At 41.0% G+C, this 18864-nt stretch overlaps 1 protein-coding gene across 14 annotated transcripts in view; it reads left to right on the forward strand.

Annotated features, from left to right (window-relative positions):
* The window catches only part of cep104 (centrosomal protein 104), a 176196-nt gene that overhangs the window by 91019 nt on the left and 66313 nt on the right, over nucleotides 1-18864 (forward strand). For 12 of the 14 annotated variants that reach the window (XR_009442759.1, XM_059638113.1, XM_048561164.2 and 9 more), the window contains 2 exons: nucleotides 16192-16398; nucleotides 16857-16973. The exons of 1 other annotated variant lie outside the window; for it this stretch is intronic. Coding sequence is in view for 12 of the 13 variants with exons in the window: in XM_059638113.1 (XP_059494096.1) it covers nucleotides 16192-16398; nucleotides 16857-16973 (324 nt within the window). In the remaining variant the exon portion in view is untranslated. The remainder of the gene's footprint in view (nucleotides 1-16191; nucleotides 16399-16856; nucleotides 16974-18864) is intronic. One more of the 14 variants, XM_059638121.1, reaches the window with a different exon arrangement.

Raw genomic sequence — 18864 nt, forward strand, 5'->3', positions numbered from 1 at the left:
AGATAGTTTCCTAGGCCCAAACGTTATTCATCAACAATTTTCCCTCCATCGTAAGGTCAGAAGTGGGGATGTTTGCTGATGCTTGCATGATGTTCAGTATGTAACTCCTCAGATACTGAAGCAGTCCATGTTTAAATGCAACAAGATCTTGTCAGCCCAAGCCTGGATATTGACAAGTGACAAATAGCATTTGCATGACACAAATGTCAGGCAATGACCATCTCTGGTAAGGGACAATTTAACCACAACTTGACAACCAATGGTGTTTAAATCTCCCACTATCAATATGCTTGGAGTTACCATTGACTAGAAACTCAACTGGACTCCCCACATAGACAGTGGCTAAAGAGCAGGTCAGAGGCGAGGAGTACTTGGGTGAGTAACTCAACTCCTGGCTCCTTGAAACTTATCCATCATCTGCAAGGCACAAGTCAAGAGTTTGATGTAATACTCCCCACTTGCTTGAGTAGGTGCAGCTCCAACAACACAAGCTTGACACCATCCTGAGCACAACAGCCCTCTGGAATGGCACCACATCCACAAACATCTGCTCCCTCCATCACTGTTACTAATTAGCAGCAGTGTTTACTATCTACAGGATGCATAGCAGAAATTTACCAAAGATCCTTAGGCAGCATGTTCAAAACCCACTTCCATAAAGGAGTTCAAGGGCAGTGGATACATGGGACAAACACAATCTGCAAGTACCCCTCCAAGCTACTCACCATCCTGACTTGGAAATATATTGCATTCCTTCACTGTTGCTGCGTGAAATCCTGGAATTCCCTCCGTAAGAACAATGTGAGTCAACTTACAGCTCATTGACTGCAGCGGTTTAAGAAGGCACTTCATCACCAGCTTGTCGACCGACTAGTGACAGGCAGTAAATACTGGCTAGCCAGTGGTGCCCACACCTCACCAGTAAATTTTTTAGAAAGCTTGTAAACCAGACTGAATAGGATGGAGCCTGTTGTCTATATTTTCAATTACAGTCAAGCCTTCATAAATGTAGTGTTGTGTTTATTTACCTTGGTCATTGCAACCAACCATTGGATTGGTAACAAATAGACATTGCTGGAAAAGCTCAGCAGGTCTGGCAGCAGCTGTGAAGAGAAATCAGAGTTACCATTTTGGGCCTTGTAACCCTTCCACCGAAGGGTCAAGGCCTGAAACGTAAGCCTTCCTGCTCCTCTGATGCTGCTTGGCCTGCTGTGTTCATCCAACCCTACACCTTGTTATCTCGTAGCTGGGAAAATGTTAGTTTATATGCAGATGACAGAATGGGGGAAGGGGGTAAGGAGAAAATGATAAGTGGGGATAGAGCCCAAAGAGAGACAGGAGCAGTTGGACAGACAAAACAGTTGATAATGATCTGACTGGGAGGGTGAATAACAGTTAATGGGGATTGTTTGTGTGTAATGGCAGACTATTTAGTGTTAGCCACTATGCGATAACAAGGCCTGGTGTGTGGGGTTGGGGGCTCATGCAAGCTGGAGCAACAACATCTAATTTTCCACGTGGCGACCCTGCAGCCCTCCGGACTCAACGTAGAGTTCAGTAATTTTAGAGCATGAACTCCTCCATGTCCTAGCCGCCCAACCCCATACACCAGGTCTTGTTAACACATAGTCAGCCATTACATGCTACCTATTGTTAGCCACTACAGTCGCCATCAACAGCGATTTTACCTTCCCAGCCAGATCATTATCCCTCTCAGAGATAGTAGGAATTGCTGATGCTGGAGTCTGAGATAACAAGGCATGGAGCTGGATGTGCACAGCAGGCCAGCAGCATCAGAGGAGCAGGAAAGCTGACCTTTGGGGTCTGGACCCTTCTTCAAGAATGGCGGAGGGGAAGGAGGCTCAAATAAATAGAGAGAGGGGGAGGCAACGATAGAAGGTAGATAGAGGAGCAGAGAGGTGGAGAGAAGACGGACTGGTCAAGGAGGCAGGGATGAAGCCAATGTAGGTGAGTGTTGGTAGGGAGTTGGGAGGCATTGGTCAGTGAGGAGGGAGGATCGGGTAGGTGGGAGGGAAGACGGACAGGTCAAGGAGGCGGGAATGACAGGGCCTGGTCTTGGGATGAGATCGGGGGTGGGGAGATATTTAAGCTCGTAAAGTCCACATTGAAGCCTTTGGGCTGCAGGGTTCCCAGCCGGAATAAGAGGTGCTGTTCGTTCAGCCTTTGGATGGCATCATTGACACTTGAGGCAGCCCAGGATGGACATGTCGTCCAAGGAGTGGGAGTGGGAGGGGGAGTTGAAGTGGTTCGCGACTGGGAGGTCCTGTCGTTTGTCACTAACTGAGCGTAGGTGCTTCACAAAGCGGTCTTTAAGCCTCCGCTTGGTTTCCCTGATGTAGAGGAGGCCACTTTAGGAACAGCGGATACAGTATACAACATTATACCTCTCTTTGGGCTCTATCCCCACCTAATCTTCTGCATATAAAAGGATATTTTCTATTCTGATGAAGGGTCACCAGACCTGAAACATTAACTCTGATTTCTCTTCACAGCTGCTGCCAGATCTGCTGAGCTTTTCCAGTCATCTCTATTTGTGTTTCTGGTTTACCGCTTTCACACTTCTTTTGGATGGATAATTTTGCTATTCAGTGCATCCACCATGTTCATCAATTTAAATGTAAGGGTCCTAAGCCCAACACTGTTGTGAGCTGCTCATGCCTGCTTTCAACTTGAAAGTTTCATTCACTAGATACCTTTCAGTAAGGACTATGGGTGAAATAGATTAGCTAGAGTTAGACATGCAAAATGATTGAGATAAATGTAGTATGACATGGCTAAATGTGAAATTAGGCACTTTGTTTTAAAAAAAACTGAAAGAAAGTATTATACAAATGGTGATGAATTTGGAAGTGTGATGTGCAATTGAATCCCGGTGTCCTTGTTGAATCCCGGTGTCCTTGCACACCTGTCAATGAAAATAGACAGGCGTAGCAAGCAATTAGGAAAGCAAATGATATACTGACCTTCATTGCAGGAGGATTTGAATTCAGAAATAGGGATGTTTTCCTGAAGCTATACATGGTCTTTGTGAGACCGTACCTGGAGTATTGTACAGTTTTGCTCTCCTTAGGAGAGGACGAACCTGCCAAAATGGGTGTGCAGCAGAGGGTCCCTAGGCTAATATCTGAATTGATATAACTGCCCTATGAGGAAATTTCTGTTCAACTGGGCCTGTATTTTGTAGAATAATAAAGGATAAAAAGGAATCTGATTGAAACATACAAAATTCTAACGGGGTTGGACAGATTAGTTGCGGGGAGGATGGTTTCTCTGGTCAGAGAGTCTAGAACCAGGGGATACATTCTCAGGATACAGGGTTTATACCGTTTAGGGCTGAGATGAAGAAAAGTTCCTTCACTCAAATGATAGTGACCTTGTAGAATTTCTCTAGCACAGAATTTCTCTACCACTGACCTCCAGAGACCAGTTCACTGAATTTATTCAGGAGAAAAACCAATTTTTTAGAGGATCACCCGTGATCATGTTGAATGGCAGAGCAGGCCTGATGAACCAAATGGCAACTCCTGTTCCTGGTTTCTGTTTGTTGCAGAAAAGGTCCTTTCCTCTTTTGTCGTTCTTTAAGTTAATTGAGCAGTATGACCATAGGAAATACAAAAGTTTAATAATATCGGAAGGCGCTGTGGTTCTGCCATTAGAAATGGAATCAGTTTGTATTTTTGTAAAGTCGCACGTTATGCAAAGATGAATGATTATTTAATTGGTTTTGCTGCCGGTAATTGAGGGCTGAATGTTGATCAGGGTATCTGGAGACTCCATGTTCTTCAAGGAAGAATACATTGGAAACTTTAATGTTCACCTACATGGACCTGTAGTTGGTCTTGTATGAACAACATCAGCCTGGATTCTGACAAGTTCTTGGTACCTGATCCTGAAGCAGAATCAGAGATCAACTCGATACAACTGAGCCAAACAAACAGTACGTTTTGTTTAAAATATGTGCACATAGGGTTTTTCTCCCCATTGATGCTTTCTTGATCTAGGATTTGTTTTAACATTTGAAACACTTTGACAAAACCCTTCAGTAAATTTTTTTTGAATGAGTTATTTTTAGTGACTATGATCTCTGGGAACTCGCAGTTCTCTTAGGTGAATGTTAGCTTCTTTGTGCTTTATCAAAAGAAGGCAGCATAAAACAACAAAACATCTGTTACTCTCAACACATTCCAAACCGTTAGTCCAAATTTTTAAATTTATTTATAATCAGTGTTGTTTCATCCAACAGAAATACATTTAGATTTGTGATAACAGTTTCTTTAACATGCCATTCTGCTACAGAGCTTTATAACTAATTCGGTTTTTCTTCAATTCTGAATTGTGAGTTGCTTAAGAGCATTGTTGGTCTAGGCAGCATGTTAACTGAGTCATATTGACTGGCTTCCTAGATTGGTTTCTGGTCTTTACCAAGTTTGGTTGTCAGTTAGAGATGTCAGTAAGACTGATACAGTTGATTTCATTCCTTGTCCTTGGAAGGAAAAATTAGCTCAGTTGGCCAGTATGTGTGGAATTGTTCTTTGACATAAAACGCACTTTGGTCACAGAATCGATGATGGAAAAGTTTAATTCTGATATTAAGCCAGTTGCAAAACGTTATGGTTCACTGTTATTCATGGCTCAGTTACAGTACTCATTTGGGTCTCAGTTGTGGTTATGTCCCATTCTAGAGTCTTGAACATTCATCTTGATTTTGTGTTCTATTACAGTTACACTTGTCAGGAATGCACATGGTTTAACATCTCCATCAGAAAGAGGCCGCGTTTACCTCTGCCTGATTGGACATAAACAAGATCCTAAGCTACTGTTGAAATGGGTGCAAGTCCTCCCAAACTCATGCACTGAACAATGTGCATAAAGTGAGATCTGAGTTTCTTTGCACAGTGTAATACGCAAGTCTCCTGAAAGTCCTCTTTTCCTAGATGAGCTGTTATTTAAATCTTTGAAAATTGCCATTAAATATGCAAAATCCTTAATGCAGAGGACAAGAGATAGCAATTAATCAGTGCAAGCAGCGATTTTTTTTTTCTTGTATGTATCATTTTCCAAGTGAAGGGTCAAACTTTTCCCTTTGATACAGCAAGGAAAGGGGCAGAAGGATAAGTTAATCAGGAAAACTGATGTCAGGAAATTCCTATGCCACCACTGAAAGCCTTAAATGGCTGCAAAGGTAGCTTGTGTGCCCCCTACAACTTGACTGTGCCATGGCCTCTGGCTGCTCTGGGTCCCAATGGAGATCAGAAGTTTCAGGCAGGCAGGCATCAGTATCCAGGCAGGTCATCCTGTGGAAAGCCTATTAGCCAACTACTTAAAATGCTCAGTAGATGTCTTATCTAGTGGGATTTCCCATTTGCAATGATGGAAGCCACCCATGTCCATCTGTACATCTGCTGCCATACTTGGATGAAAGAGCAGGAGATTCCACCCAGACTGCACAGTTCACTGCATTTCATCCCATTATCCTATGTTCCACATCTAGGGCTTTTTACAAATTTATTTGTGTACAGTACAAGTAGCTGAACTATGAACATGGATAATTGTGCACATGTTAAAGGAAAACTGTATTGTGCGTTTGAATCCTTGCCTTTTTTGTCCGTTCATTTTGCAATGTGGCTCCCAGATATAGATCGCTATTTTTATTTAAAGCTGATTAATATCTTTCAGAGACTTGATAAAATTTAGAATTGTAAAATGACAACAGGAACACTCCAAAAAAAAGGAGGAAGGGGGAAGCATGGTAAATCAGACAAGAATGTTTCAGCCCATCCCATTAATCATGTCTAATGCATTTTTTTAACATGCTCACTACTGCAGCTCATACAAAAGGACAAGGCTAGAAACATTCAACAAGATGAGCAGAACTCTTGAAAATAAAAACAAGCAATGTGAATGTCAGTTCAGACCCACTAAAATGTAAAATCTTTTAACAAATGGAATGACTCTTAAATCTTGAAAGACTGTTTCTCCAACATTTGCTTCAGATTTCCAGCATCCATAGCATTTTGCTTTCATTCCACCAAAATCTTAAATTTTTTTTATTATTAAAGCAACATTTGTGCTTACCTTGACTTTGAGAGAAATGGTTGATTTTATGTTCCCCCCCACAACATTTAACCATTTTACTTTGTGTGGGCAGTTTTTGTTACATTGCGTTGGTGGCTCCATAGGAGATTAGTATTTTACATCCTCTTTAAGACTTGCATTTTTGTAGTGGTTTTCGCAACAGTGGATGGCTCAAACCTTTACAGCCAATCAGGTACTTTTTAAATGGAGTCATTGTTGTTGTGTGGGAAGTGCAACAGCTAATGTGTGTATTTATCTCCCTTCAACAGTTGATCTGTCAGGTGATCTGTTTTCATGCTGTTGATTGAGGGATAAATATTCGTCAACATATGAAAGATGATTTCTTCAAAATGCTGTGACCTTTTATGGCAATCTGAGAGGATACTCATTGGAACATACTGGCACCTCTGACAATGAAGCGCCCACTCAATACTGATGGAGTGTCACCCTTCATTTTCTTTTTGCACTGAAGTGCTAGAGTGGAATTTGAACCCTGCAACCTTCTAATTCAGACAAGACTGCTACCAATTGAGTAATGACTGATTTCTAAATTTTACTCAAAACAATCCCAAAACATTAGATGTTCCATTGATACCATATAATTTTATTCTGCATGCTCTTATACATAATTAACATAAGGGTAGTTCTTAGCAATAGATTTCACTGAGATTGAATTGACATCGCAATGGATCAGTTATCTGAAAGCTGATATACATCTGGGCTGGGTGCTCAGGCCTGTGAATGTAATTAAAACGGCAGATGCTACCTATTACTCCCAGAATTTTTCTTAAAACCTTCACCTTTTTGTCAGCTGGGTGTGTGCTCAGTTGCTGAGGTCTCATTCCCAAATCCCCTTTTATCAAATAAAAAAGACTTTATTGATTTTGCTGGCTACTCAAGAGTTCCCTTCTGCATGATGTATTGTCTAGACTCATTTATTTTTTGTTCTTTTACATCCAGTCCAACTTGACTATCAGAGATAGTAAGAACTGCAAATGGTGGGTCAGAGATAACACAGTGTGGAACACTTAACTATCACTAGCTTTTTAATCCATTTGTGGAGAACTTTGACAAAGCCTGTCTTAAATCTTTTATACCCCCACTCAGAACTTGGTTCCTCCCTCATAACAATTTTGACTTCAAATTAAACACTGCTTTGTCCTGGAATCAGTGTATGAGTAAAAAGAAGCTGCACTGAGACTTTGCTGTAAATGAAGACATGTAAAACCTAGTTCTCCATGGTACTACCAAGAGCAAACAATGTCCAAGCTAAATATGGGATCCAGCAAAACCTCCATTATATCTTCATTTAACGTTGCCCCTTTTAACATAATTTTGTTGTGGCAAATTAAATGTGTGGCCCATGCAACCTAGTTGAGCATTGAGATTTATTTTAACATCTCCCCTGTAACTTGTACCCTCTCCTACTGTTTAACTCTGCAACTTGTGGTCTCTCACTGTACTTTCCCCATGTCTGTCCCTGTGTCTGCCTTGTGATTCTCCATATGTCTTCCCTGTGACCTCTTCTTGCGCCTTCCGTGCAACTTGTGACCTTTCCGCATGTCTTCGCCATGACTTGCAGCCTCTCCCAATGCCCTGGTAGAATTCCAATGTGAGCAACACCAATGAAATGCTTTGGCAGCCATTTAAAAAATAAATCTGTAGGTAAAATCTTACTAGAACTCAACCAAGTGTCATTTTTGACAGCTTTCGTTTTGGGTTTCTCGCTATGTACCTTAGCAAATGTTCTTGTGCTATCATCCCAAATCTGCCCCAAGAATCCACTTCCCTGCCTCAAGGGTGCCCCGCTCATGTGATGCTAGTTCAGTTCTCCTACACTCCATCATCTGAAGTATTCATCATTGCTGGGATGTCCCAAAATGTCTGGCAATGGTGTTCTTTGAATCGCAGCCATGTATCCAATCAAATGTTGGCTGTCCAACATTGCCCTTCACTATGCACGTTGTGAGACAGTAGTCACAAAACAATACTTTTTAGGCACACCTGATACTTATGTGCATATAAAACAAATGCCTGTATTAAGGCACACAGTTTACATGTTCTTAACCACATTCTATCTTGAATCCTTCTCTAAGTTATTGCTACTCTTCCTGCAGTGCAGAGTATTAAACATAGAACAGAACAGTACAGAACAGGATCAGACCCTTTAACCTACCATGTCAGTGGTGACCATGATGCTGTTTGACTGCTGGTCAGATTTAAGAGTTAGGAAAACATGGAAGGCAACACACTGAGTCATATGCTCAGCCTGGTAAGAACTAATCCCTATTCAAGACTGTAAGACAAAGGAGCAGAAATTAGGCCAATCGGCCCATTGAGTCTGCTCAGCCATTCAGTCATAGCTGATAAGTTCCTCAACCCCTTTCTCCTGCTTTCGCCTCATAACCCTTGATCAAGAACCTGTCTATCTCAGTCTTAAATGTACTCAATGACCTGGCCTCCACACCCTTCTATTGCAGTGGATTCCATAGATTCACCACTCTCTGGCTGGAGAAGTTTCTCCTTATCTCCATTCTAAAAGGTGTTCCCTTTTACTCTGAAGCTGTGTCCTTGGGTCTGAGACTCTCCTATCAATGGAAGCATCTTCCCAACATCCACTCTGTCCGGGCCATTCCATTTTCTGTAAGTTTCAATTAGATTCCCCCTCATCCTTTTAATCTCCAATGAGTAGAGTTCCGGAGTCCTCAAATATCCCTCGTATATTAAGCTTTTCAATTCTGGGAACAATTCTAATGAACCTCGTCTGAACCCGCTCGTTCCTGAGATATGGGGCCGAAAACTGCACACAGTACTCCAAATGTGGCCTGACTAGAGCCTTATAAAGCTTCAGTAGTACACTCCTGTTTACTTAAAGACATGGCCATTTCATTGAAGCACATGTACCAGGTATTTGCCATGTTGGCTGTTGGTGCATGCTGTAGTTGTGAGATTGACACAGAACTATGACATACAGCTACGTGACCATCTTGACTGATGACAACCACAACAAGCTTCTGCCTGTGTAGAATGGCAAGTCAACTTAGAGGTATTGTGAGCCTTTATGGTGTAGCTGAGGAAGTAAAGTGAAAAAAAGTCAAGGCTGGGATGTTTTCAGTATCAATGTAGGCACCAAGTGAGTGAGCACTTGTGCAGGCACTGAACCTCAAGATGCACCTTAGTTGAAACTCTGAGCTGGGTTCCCGTGTCTGTGTTAAAAGTGTCCCTGCAGTGGCATTGCAATGAAAGGTGCCAGTGTACTCAAAAGTGAAGCATTGAAATGTGAAGCTACTGTAAGTGGATCAGAGATATGGAGTGATGTGTTGAGACTGATATGTGTCAAATGCCAAAGACTTTGGAAATAGGGTACTTCCAGCCTATGGAGTGTGCACTGAGTGGTTGGTGCCAAATGCCCAAGATGGAGTCTGGAGGAACCAGCAGTAGGTTCAAGTCCAGGAATTGCTGGGGAAACTCAGCAGGTCCAGCAACAACTGTGGAGAGAACGCAGGATTCATGTTTCAAGTCCAGCGACTGAACTCAAAACATTCGCTCTCCTTTCTCCATAAATGCTGCCAGGCTTGCTGAGCTTCTCCAGTGGTTTCTGTTCTTGTTTCAGATCTTCAGCATCCTGTATTCTTTGTTTTATTCAAGTAAGGTCATGTCATCAAGTAACTGTTCTGACATTCATGTTGGGAATTCTTGGCATCTACTTTCCATCTGGTGGTTGGAGAAGGGGAAACTGCATTTTAATAAGGTGAGCTGAGGTGGTAAAGAAGGTGATAACGAGCAATATCCATGCAAATAGGCCTTAATTAGCATGAATTTAATCTCTGCCTCCACTACTTGCTTGGGGGAGAGGACTTCTTCATATCAGTGTTGGGAAGGTTCTTGCTGGACACCTTATCTGATTTTCTCAAATTTCTCAGCACGACTGTTGAAGGGCTGCAAAACTTTCACCCATCGATTATAACCACCCCAAGATTCCTGTAACAAGACTGAAGCTTTTAACCAAATGGGAATACTCCAAAATGGTGATTCGGCAAATGACAGCAAGTTGGCTGAAGGAGTATCACTGCTTAGTGGAACAGGAAAGGACAATATAGAATGGATTGGAAAAGGAGAACATTACACTTTTTTTTATTGTGCATTTTTAAATTCATCTTCTTATAAAAGTGATTTTCATTTCATAATGTGGGGATTTAACAATGTAGTACATTTAAACATGCAGGGTGTAATGTTTCCTCTCTGAAAAGGAAGATCCTCTAGACCCTAAATCCAGCTTTTTACATAGGTTCCCATAAGAAACAATGTTTCACTTCACGTCACAGTTCTCAGGAAAGCAACCGCGATTTTAGGTTTCTGATGAAGGGTCTAGTCCCGAAACGTCAGCTTTCCTGCTCCTGAGATGCTGCTTGGCCTGCTGTGTTCATCCAGCTTTACACTTTGTTATCTTAAAGTGAGGACTTGTGTTCCTGCATATGGAGAGGGAAGAGACCTCAATAGGTAAGATGATGTGATTTACCGATTTTAAAAAAAATTGAACTGCTCTGTTGGTAGCATAACTTTATTTTTCAAAAGTTAATTGGTACCATTGTTTCAATGCTAGAGAGAATGACGCTTGTTTGAATTATAGTGATCCTATTGAATTGAGTCACTTATTACCACATATTCAGTGTAAAAATACTGTGCAAAGTGTACACCTTCGCCATATGCATGTAGCACCATTCATATTTCCTTAGAATAAGATGAGGAAAAAAATTAACGTAGAGTCCAATGCTGCAGCCCTGCTCTGGGCTTGCCAGCCCGTGCCATGCCTCTGCCAGTGTACTGCTCTGGGCTGCCTCACTGGCCTGATCTTGCCAGCCCACGCTAAATCTGCCATCACTGCCGGACACAACCTGCGCATTCAACCACCACCGTGCGTTTCCCGGTCACAATGCAGCTCCTTGCCGACTCCTTAGGTAGGTAGTTAAAAGCGGCGAGGCGAGGGGGTTGAGGGAGAGGTATTACTGCAGAGAGTGAGAGTGAGGAGAAGGAAGAAAAGGAAGGACAAAGAATGAAAAAGAGACTTGGCAAGTAGAGTGGTGCTCTAAATTGAGTGAGTTACCCTGCTACCATCTTGCTGATTTCTGCAGAAAACAAATATAGTCTCCTCCATAATCACTCCTATATCTGCAACATTTGGTAAAGACATTCACATTGTACTACTAGATGAGGTAATTTTTTGAGGGAGGTCTTACTTTTAAAATTTGACATTCAGTGATGCTACCATCACTGAATTCCCCCACTATCAACATCCTGGAGGTTACTATTGACCAGAAACTCAACTGAACTCACCACATTAACAGAGTGGCTACAAGAGCAGGCCAGAATCTAGACCTACTGCAGCAAGTAACTTATCTCCTGACTCCTTAAAGCCTGTCCACCATCTACAAGGCACAAGTCACTTGCCTGGATGAGTGCAGTCCCAATAACACTCAAGAAGCTTGACATCATCCAGGACAAAGCAGCCCACTTGATTGACACTACGTCCACAGCATTCACTCCCTCCACCACTGACGCTCAGTAGCAGCAGTGTGTACTAACTACAAGATGCACTGCAGAAATTCACCAAAGATCCTCAGACAATACCTTCCAAACCCCCGACCACTTCCATTCAGAAAGATAAGGGCAGCAGAAATATGGGAACACCACCACTTCCAAGTTCCCTCCTGAGTCACTCCCCATCCTGACTTGGATGTCTGTCGCCGTTCCTTCACGGTCGCTGGGCCAAAACCCTGGATTTCCCTCCCTAATAGCATTGTGGGTAAACCCACAGCAGGAGAAATGTAGCGGTTCAAAAAGGTAGCTCACCAACACATTCTGAAGGGCACCTAGGGATGGGCAAGAAATGCTGGCCAGCCAGCAATGCCCATATCCCACAAAATGAATAGGGGGGAAAAAAAGAATCTGGATGCTTTTTCCATTTATAGCGAATACTGTTAGTTTGGGAACATGTAGTTTGAATCTTTGGAATCAAACAGGTTATGAATATACAAATTGATTTTAGAATGATTACTGCACTAAATTGCATCTGTGCTGCTTGGCGTTTGGAGGAGAGAAGGGATCTGTTTATAAATCTGTTCATCTGATACTCTTGAATTTTCTGCTAAAGTTTCACTTAGCTCAATAGATGAATTCTTCCACAAAGTGGCTAGTCTAAAAGTTCTAAATGTACTTTAGGCAATTTAATTTACTAAGTTCACATCAAATAGCTGCAGGCTGTTTCAGTTGGGATCAAATAGCTTCATGTATCAAGTAAGAAAGGGTCTACCTTCCATCACTAAAGCAGTTTTTAAGGAAAAGTATTACTATTTCTTCTGAAAATGAACCTGTCCAAAATTAAAATGAACTTTGCTTTCAGTGTTTGTTGGAAAGTACTATGATATGGTATTTATAAGATTGGGAATTATGTGGTGAATTCTTTTATGGGAAGAATTTTTTTACTGGAATTTTATTTCTACATTCATAATTCATTCTCACATGAAGGAAGACTGAATAAAGAAACTTGACTCTCTCTGTGTATTGCGTAATGAAGTGAGAAAATGTCTGTGTTTATGTTTTTCCCTGTTTGCCAATTCCTTGATCACAAGCAGTTGAAACCAAAAGAGGAAACACAGAATAAGAAACACCCATGATTATATGGCACATATTGCTGTTGCCTGTTGTCTACTCCTTTCTATTTTTCTGAGCTACTTCTATTCCTGTCTCGAGGGCCAGATCCATTAACATTAGAGAACTGTTTATCTTCTACACAGGATTGCTTAGCCCTTTTGCTACAGTAGTTACAGAGTTTACCCGATGTCAGATTTGTTCTGTGTAGAAATTATGAAGTTATGGGCAAAGTTTGGTTGGCTGACCACAGACAGGCAGAGGTCAAGATTTGAAGGTAGCCAGTGCCTCATAGCTGTCCATAATTTCAGGCAAAGCAAGTGTAAAACCAATTCCAGGAAGCTGATGGTGAACGCCTCAGGAGTATAAGTAGCTAGTAAAGTACTGTTGGAATAAACCAAAATCCAACGTTATTATGTTCTGTCTTTTATTCAGTTTTCAACAGCACTCATAACTTGGAAGAATTTAAAGACTCAATTTTGGCTCTCACAGGAATCAGAGTGAAATATTTTAGCTTAATAGATTTCAACTTCTGGCCTTTGTTTCAGTACTTTTCTTCAAAGTTTGCACCAATTACGCCACTGGCAGGAAGTCAGACTCCTGCTGGTACTAGGATATATCTGAGAATTTTAGCTGCTTGGTTTGAAGATTTTGTTTACAATTTGGGTTTCTGCACATGCCTGTTGGCTGAAAGGAGCAAAGTCTTAAGATTTCTCTACATGCTTCTTCGTCATTAAAGGGGATGCAATAGAATTGTGGTAATATCACTGGGCTATCAATCCAGAACCCCAAGCTAATGGTGTGAGGTCAGTGGTTCGAATTGCACCATGGCAAACTGGGAAAATGGGCTCAAATTCTACCATGATAGATGATAAAATTTGTAATCAATGAAAATTTGGAATTAGCTGAACTAATGATGACCATGCACTCGTGCCCTTAAGGGAAGGAAATCTGCCATTGTTGCATTGTGTGGCATACACTGGCCAAGGCAATCGTTTAGTCGTCTTATTGCTAGATTATTAATCCAGAGACCCAAGTAATGTTTGAGGATCAAGGTTCAGATTCCACCTTGGCAAATAGTGGAATTCTAATTCAATAAAAAAAAACTGAAGTCCCAGTGATGACTGTTAAACTTGTTGATATGTTGGGAAAAAAATCCATCTGGTTCTAGTATCCTTGAAGGAAGGAAACTGCTGTCCCTACCTGATCTGGCCTACATTTGACTCTAGACCCACAGCGATGCGGCTTTCTGTTAACTGCTTTCTGAACAATAAAGAGTGGACAATAAATGCTAGCCAGTAATTCACACTCTGAATTTAAAAAAATATAACTTGAACCACAGCAGTGTGGTTGAGTCTTGACTGCATGTTGGGTAATTAGGAGTGGCAGCAAATGCTGGAGCTCGCATGCCATGATTTTTTAAATCCACAATATTTATAGATTTGGGGATTGATGAAAAATGCATTTTATAAGATTACAGGATAAAATTGTGATTTTGTTAGGTATGTGACTTTCAGGTGACAACGTAGGACAACAATTGTAAGTATCTGTATGTAGCAACTACTAAAATGCCTTTATTAATCTTTTGTAGTTACTGGATAAGCTCTCTGGCAGCATTTTTGGACACACATTTATTTATTATGTGCCGTAACTGTTAGGATGACCTGGCAAACTTTGCTTGCCAAACTTTATGCATGGCCTTCTGCTATGGAAAGAAACACTGGTCTCAGAATTATATGGCAGCAAAGCCTGTTTCATTTGTATTAGGCTTCTGTTTGCTCCATGGGCATACCATTGACTCCTGTCTGCCCGTGACCAGATGTCACATGAAGCCTTGAGTTCAACTTTGTTTTTTTTTCAAATCAGGAAGCAGAGCAGAAATGAGAATCCAAATTGTATCAGAGAATCCAAATTGTGTTCCTTTCGAGTTGGCTCTCATTATATAAACTTCCCATAACAACATTAACGAATGATTGTGCATCTAAGGCTGCACAGTTTTATCATAGAATGATCTTAGCACAGAAGGAATAATTTGAGACATCCTTTTCTGCCAGCTTCCCGCAAAAGGAATGCAACTCGTCCGACTCCCCTCCTGTACCCTGTCACCCGGGAATTTTCATCAGCTATTTCTCCAATTCTTTTCAGACCAATTACTGGCAACTTCTGTGTCATTTTCCCCTTTTTTGGAAAAGGGTGTGACAAGTGAAATTCCTCTTTACTGTGCCACTACACCTGCTTCTGGGGACGATTGGAAGTTTTTGGCTAATCACTCTTCAATTTACATCCTTATTTTCTTAAGTATTCTTTAATGAATCTGATACAGTTCTGGAGATTGAAAAGCTTTGAGGTATAAATAGGCTTCCTAATACCTCTTCATCAAATTTTAGCTCAAACGGACTACCTCCTTTTCCACTCTGACTATAGCAGCACTTTACTTGGCACAGGCAGATGCAGGTATTCACTATCCCAGCCATGATTTCTACCTTTGTGCATGTCCTCTTTTTGCTAATTGACCTCACTCCTCCGTTCATTGTCATTTTACTATTTGAATGTTATATAAATTTTTTGGGTTTTTTTGTCATCTGCCGGTTGCATGCTTTTTTTTTGTTTTACAGCACAAGATGTAGGAGCTGAAGTTGGACATTTAGCCCATTAAATCTGCTCCACCATTCACCGAGATTGTGGCTATTCAGATTAATCCTCAACTCCACTTCCTGCCTTATCCCCATAACCCTTGGTTTAAGTATTGAAAAATCTGTCTATCTCTGTCATGAATCTTCTAAATGACCCAGCCTTGATAGCTCTTTCTGATAAAGAATTCCACAGGTTCACTACCCTTAGACATGGAGCTCCTCTTCATCTCTATCTATGTTGGGTGACCCTTGACTGAGATTTACCCTTAGGACCTGGTTTTGCACGCTCTTTAGTTTGCTTCCCATGAGTTTTCTATATTCTACTTTAACTTTGTACATCATGAAACACCTTGAAACGAAATGTTGCAATGTTTTGAATAATGTTGTCCAGATGATTTTTGTCAACCCTTTGATAGAGTTGTGAAAAAGAATCTTGAAGGTTTGATAGCTTGTTTGTGCACTACATAACAAAATGATCTGTTTGTTTGCATTTGGTATTTTTATCTGTTCCTCCTCTGCAGCATGCTGTCCCAGATTTGGCAACCATCCAAGGCAGTGCTGCCTGTCTCGAACAAGGAATTAGTACGAATTATCTTGGTCTGCATTCATGTGTTTTCTAACTGACTGACTGTTTTTAGTAAGACATTTCAGAAAGTAATCACTTTGCATCTGACAAAGAGCCTTCTGTAGATCACAAACTGCCTGGTTCATGAGTGTTACAGACCTAAAAGAGACCAATGAAAGAAAACTTTTACTTTAGGACTAGTCGGATTGTACTGGCTGTATGTGTATAATTTTAAAATTTTTCTGTAAGTTCGTAGCAGGAGCTTTGCAGCATACTGCTTCTGAGGTCAGGGATACAGCTGTACGGATTGTCCTTGAAATGTATCGACAACACAGGAGTGCTGTTTTGCCGTACCTTCCACCCGATGATACAAGTACGCGCAGGAATGTGCTATACAAATCGCTCTTTGATGGATTTGCAAAAATAGATGGGAGGCCAACAGAAGCTGAGCAGCGAGTAAGTTTTACTGCAGTAGTGTTATATTTCCTTGCATTGGTGTTTTGTCTATCGCCTCACAATATTAAGAAAAATAGCTGTCTTGAAATGCTTCATGTATATTGAATACTAACTTTTATGCATAATTTACAATAACACACCAGGCCTCATGATTGTGTACTGTAACTGGATGATTATTTTGCTGTGAATTGGGTAAATTCTGTCCCAACTGCTTCAAATAAACAAATTTTATTTAATGTAGCAGTGAAACAAAATCTAAACCTCAAAGGAAATTATCACAAGTTATCGGAAGCACATGGATAATAGTCTCAAATCAGACTACAAAAGTTCATTTGAATGTCTTCTCCCTTGGTAAAAGGAGCAAAAATGATGCTTTATGAAAGCTTTACAAAACAACATGGGGTGTCACAATGTGCTTTTTAAAGAAAATTATTTATTTGGCTGCATGTTTTGACTAGGCATATAAAAGGGCAGCTGCAGAAGAGGCAGAGAAGAGAAAGAAAGAAGAAATAAGGGCACTGCAGGAACAACTGGCGGCGTTGAGAGAAATACAGGCAGAAGTCCAGGCTGAAAAGGTGCATAAACCTGATTTTACAAGGTGCAATAGACTGCAACACAGTGGCAAAAAACATGTCAACAGCCTCTTGAATGTTCACAATAACAATGTCCAAAATGAATCTTCAAGAGCGAGGACTTCCATGTATAGATGTTAATACACAAACGTGAGGGGCTATTTGATAAAAGTGATGAATTACAATAGTCAAAAAACAGGCACAGGTATAATTGGCCAAATAGCCACCTCCTGTACTGTAAATTTTAATGATTCTGTTTTCTTGACATCACAAATACCTTGTGCAAACATATTGTTGGTCTGAATTATGTTTAAATTGCTGTACAGTTCAGCAATTTATTTCTAAGACCTTCCCTCATTATCAAAACGGAAGTAAATAATCAAGCTCTTCAAGCCTCTTCTAGGTTTTTGTTCTGTTTGCCCACTTTAGTTTGGTATCCTTTGATATTATTGAGAGATAAAAGTCTATACCTCTACCTGTGGAAACTTTCAAGTGATCTAAGCACTGTAATTTTTGCCTGTCTGTCTGGCCATGGCTTCCCCTAATTCTGTTTGGCTGACTTTGTGGTCATGTTGCTGTTTCATTCAAGCTGCACTCTTGACAGTCTGCCTGTTCTCTAATTGGACTGGCAGTTCTTGGGTGTGGGCCATTGTCCTTAATAAGATGACTCTCACAGGTGTCAGTCTGTTAATTTGCAGCCACCTGCAATATGTCACTCGGTCAATATTTGTTCAGCTTTGTGCTTCAGTGCATGGAGTCAACACTAGTCTTTGCGTTTGTATTGCACTCTTGTTTCATAATATATTTCATTTTTTGACTGCTCAGTGTGGTTTACGTATTTAGGTGGAACCTGTCTCGAGATGAAGGGCCTGTTCTGTGCTGTACTGTTCTATGTTCTATAACTATTGAACCTCTACACCTTCAGCATCTCTCTGTGGTACCAGTTTGCAGTTCAGTGGAATGTACTGTAGCCAGTTCCTGTGTCGTCTAAAACACAGGATCCCTACAGTGTGGAAACAGGTCACTCAGCCAAACGTCCACACCAACCCTCCGAAAAGCATCCAATCCTTTCCCTGTAAGCCTGCTTTTCTTATGGCTAACACACCTAACCTACACGTCTGTGAGCACTATTGGCAATTTAATATGGCCAATCCACCGAGCCTGCACATCTTTGGACTATGGCAGGAAACTGGAGCATCTGGCATAAACCCACACAGACATGGGAGACTGTGCAAACACCACACAGACAAACACCTGAGGGTTGAATTGAACCTGGCACTGTGAGGTCACTGTGCCACCATGCTGCCCCCATATTGAATTCATCTTTACCATTTTCACAAATGGTAAGACATTTATAGCACAGGAGAAGGCCACTCAGCCTGTTATATTTACATATCTAATTCCATCAGGATGTGACAGTTTGCAAGAATACTTGCAGTTATAGGTTAAAAATCTTACCCAGTGGAATGGTTGTAGTTTTTTTTTGAATGACATAGTCTGGAATTGGGATTGACCGATGAAAGGAGAAGAAAAATCTTTACTCCCCCCCCCCCCCCCGCCCTTCCTGAAATCATGTTCCTGTATATTATTTGGAAAAATACCATGAGATAACTTTGCAAATGATTTGTTTGGTTAGCAGTTATCATTTGTGGAAAACTGACAGGAAGTAATTTCCACATTGCTCATCCATCCAATGACTTATTGATTTTGTTCGTGTCCATATCATGGCCAAGCAACAGAAATCATGTTTTTAGATCTCTGGGGTCTTTACAGAATGAAGAATCATCTCGAATGAAAAATACTTGTCCCCTTACTTTTATTTTCAAGAGATGCTGGTATTCACAGTACCATTTTCTTTTTTTTAGTCCATGACTCTGGGAATTTTGTGGACTAT

The sequence above is a fragment of the Stegostoma tigrinum genome, chromosome 28 (assembly GCF_030684315.1).
Source record: "Stegostoma tigrinum isolate sSteTig4 chromosome 28, sSteTig4.hap1, whole genome shotgun sequence".
NCBI classification, from domain to species: domain Eukaryota; kingdom Metazoa; phylum Chordata; class Chondrichthyes; order Orectolobiformes; family Stegostomatidae; genus Stegostoma; species Stegostoma tigrinum.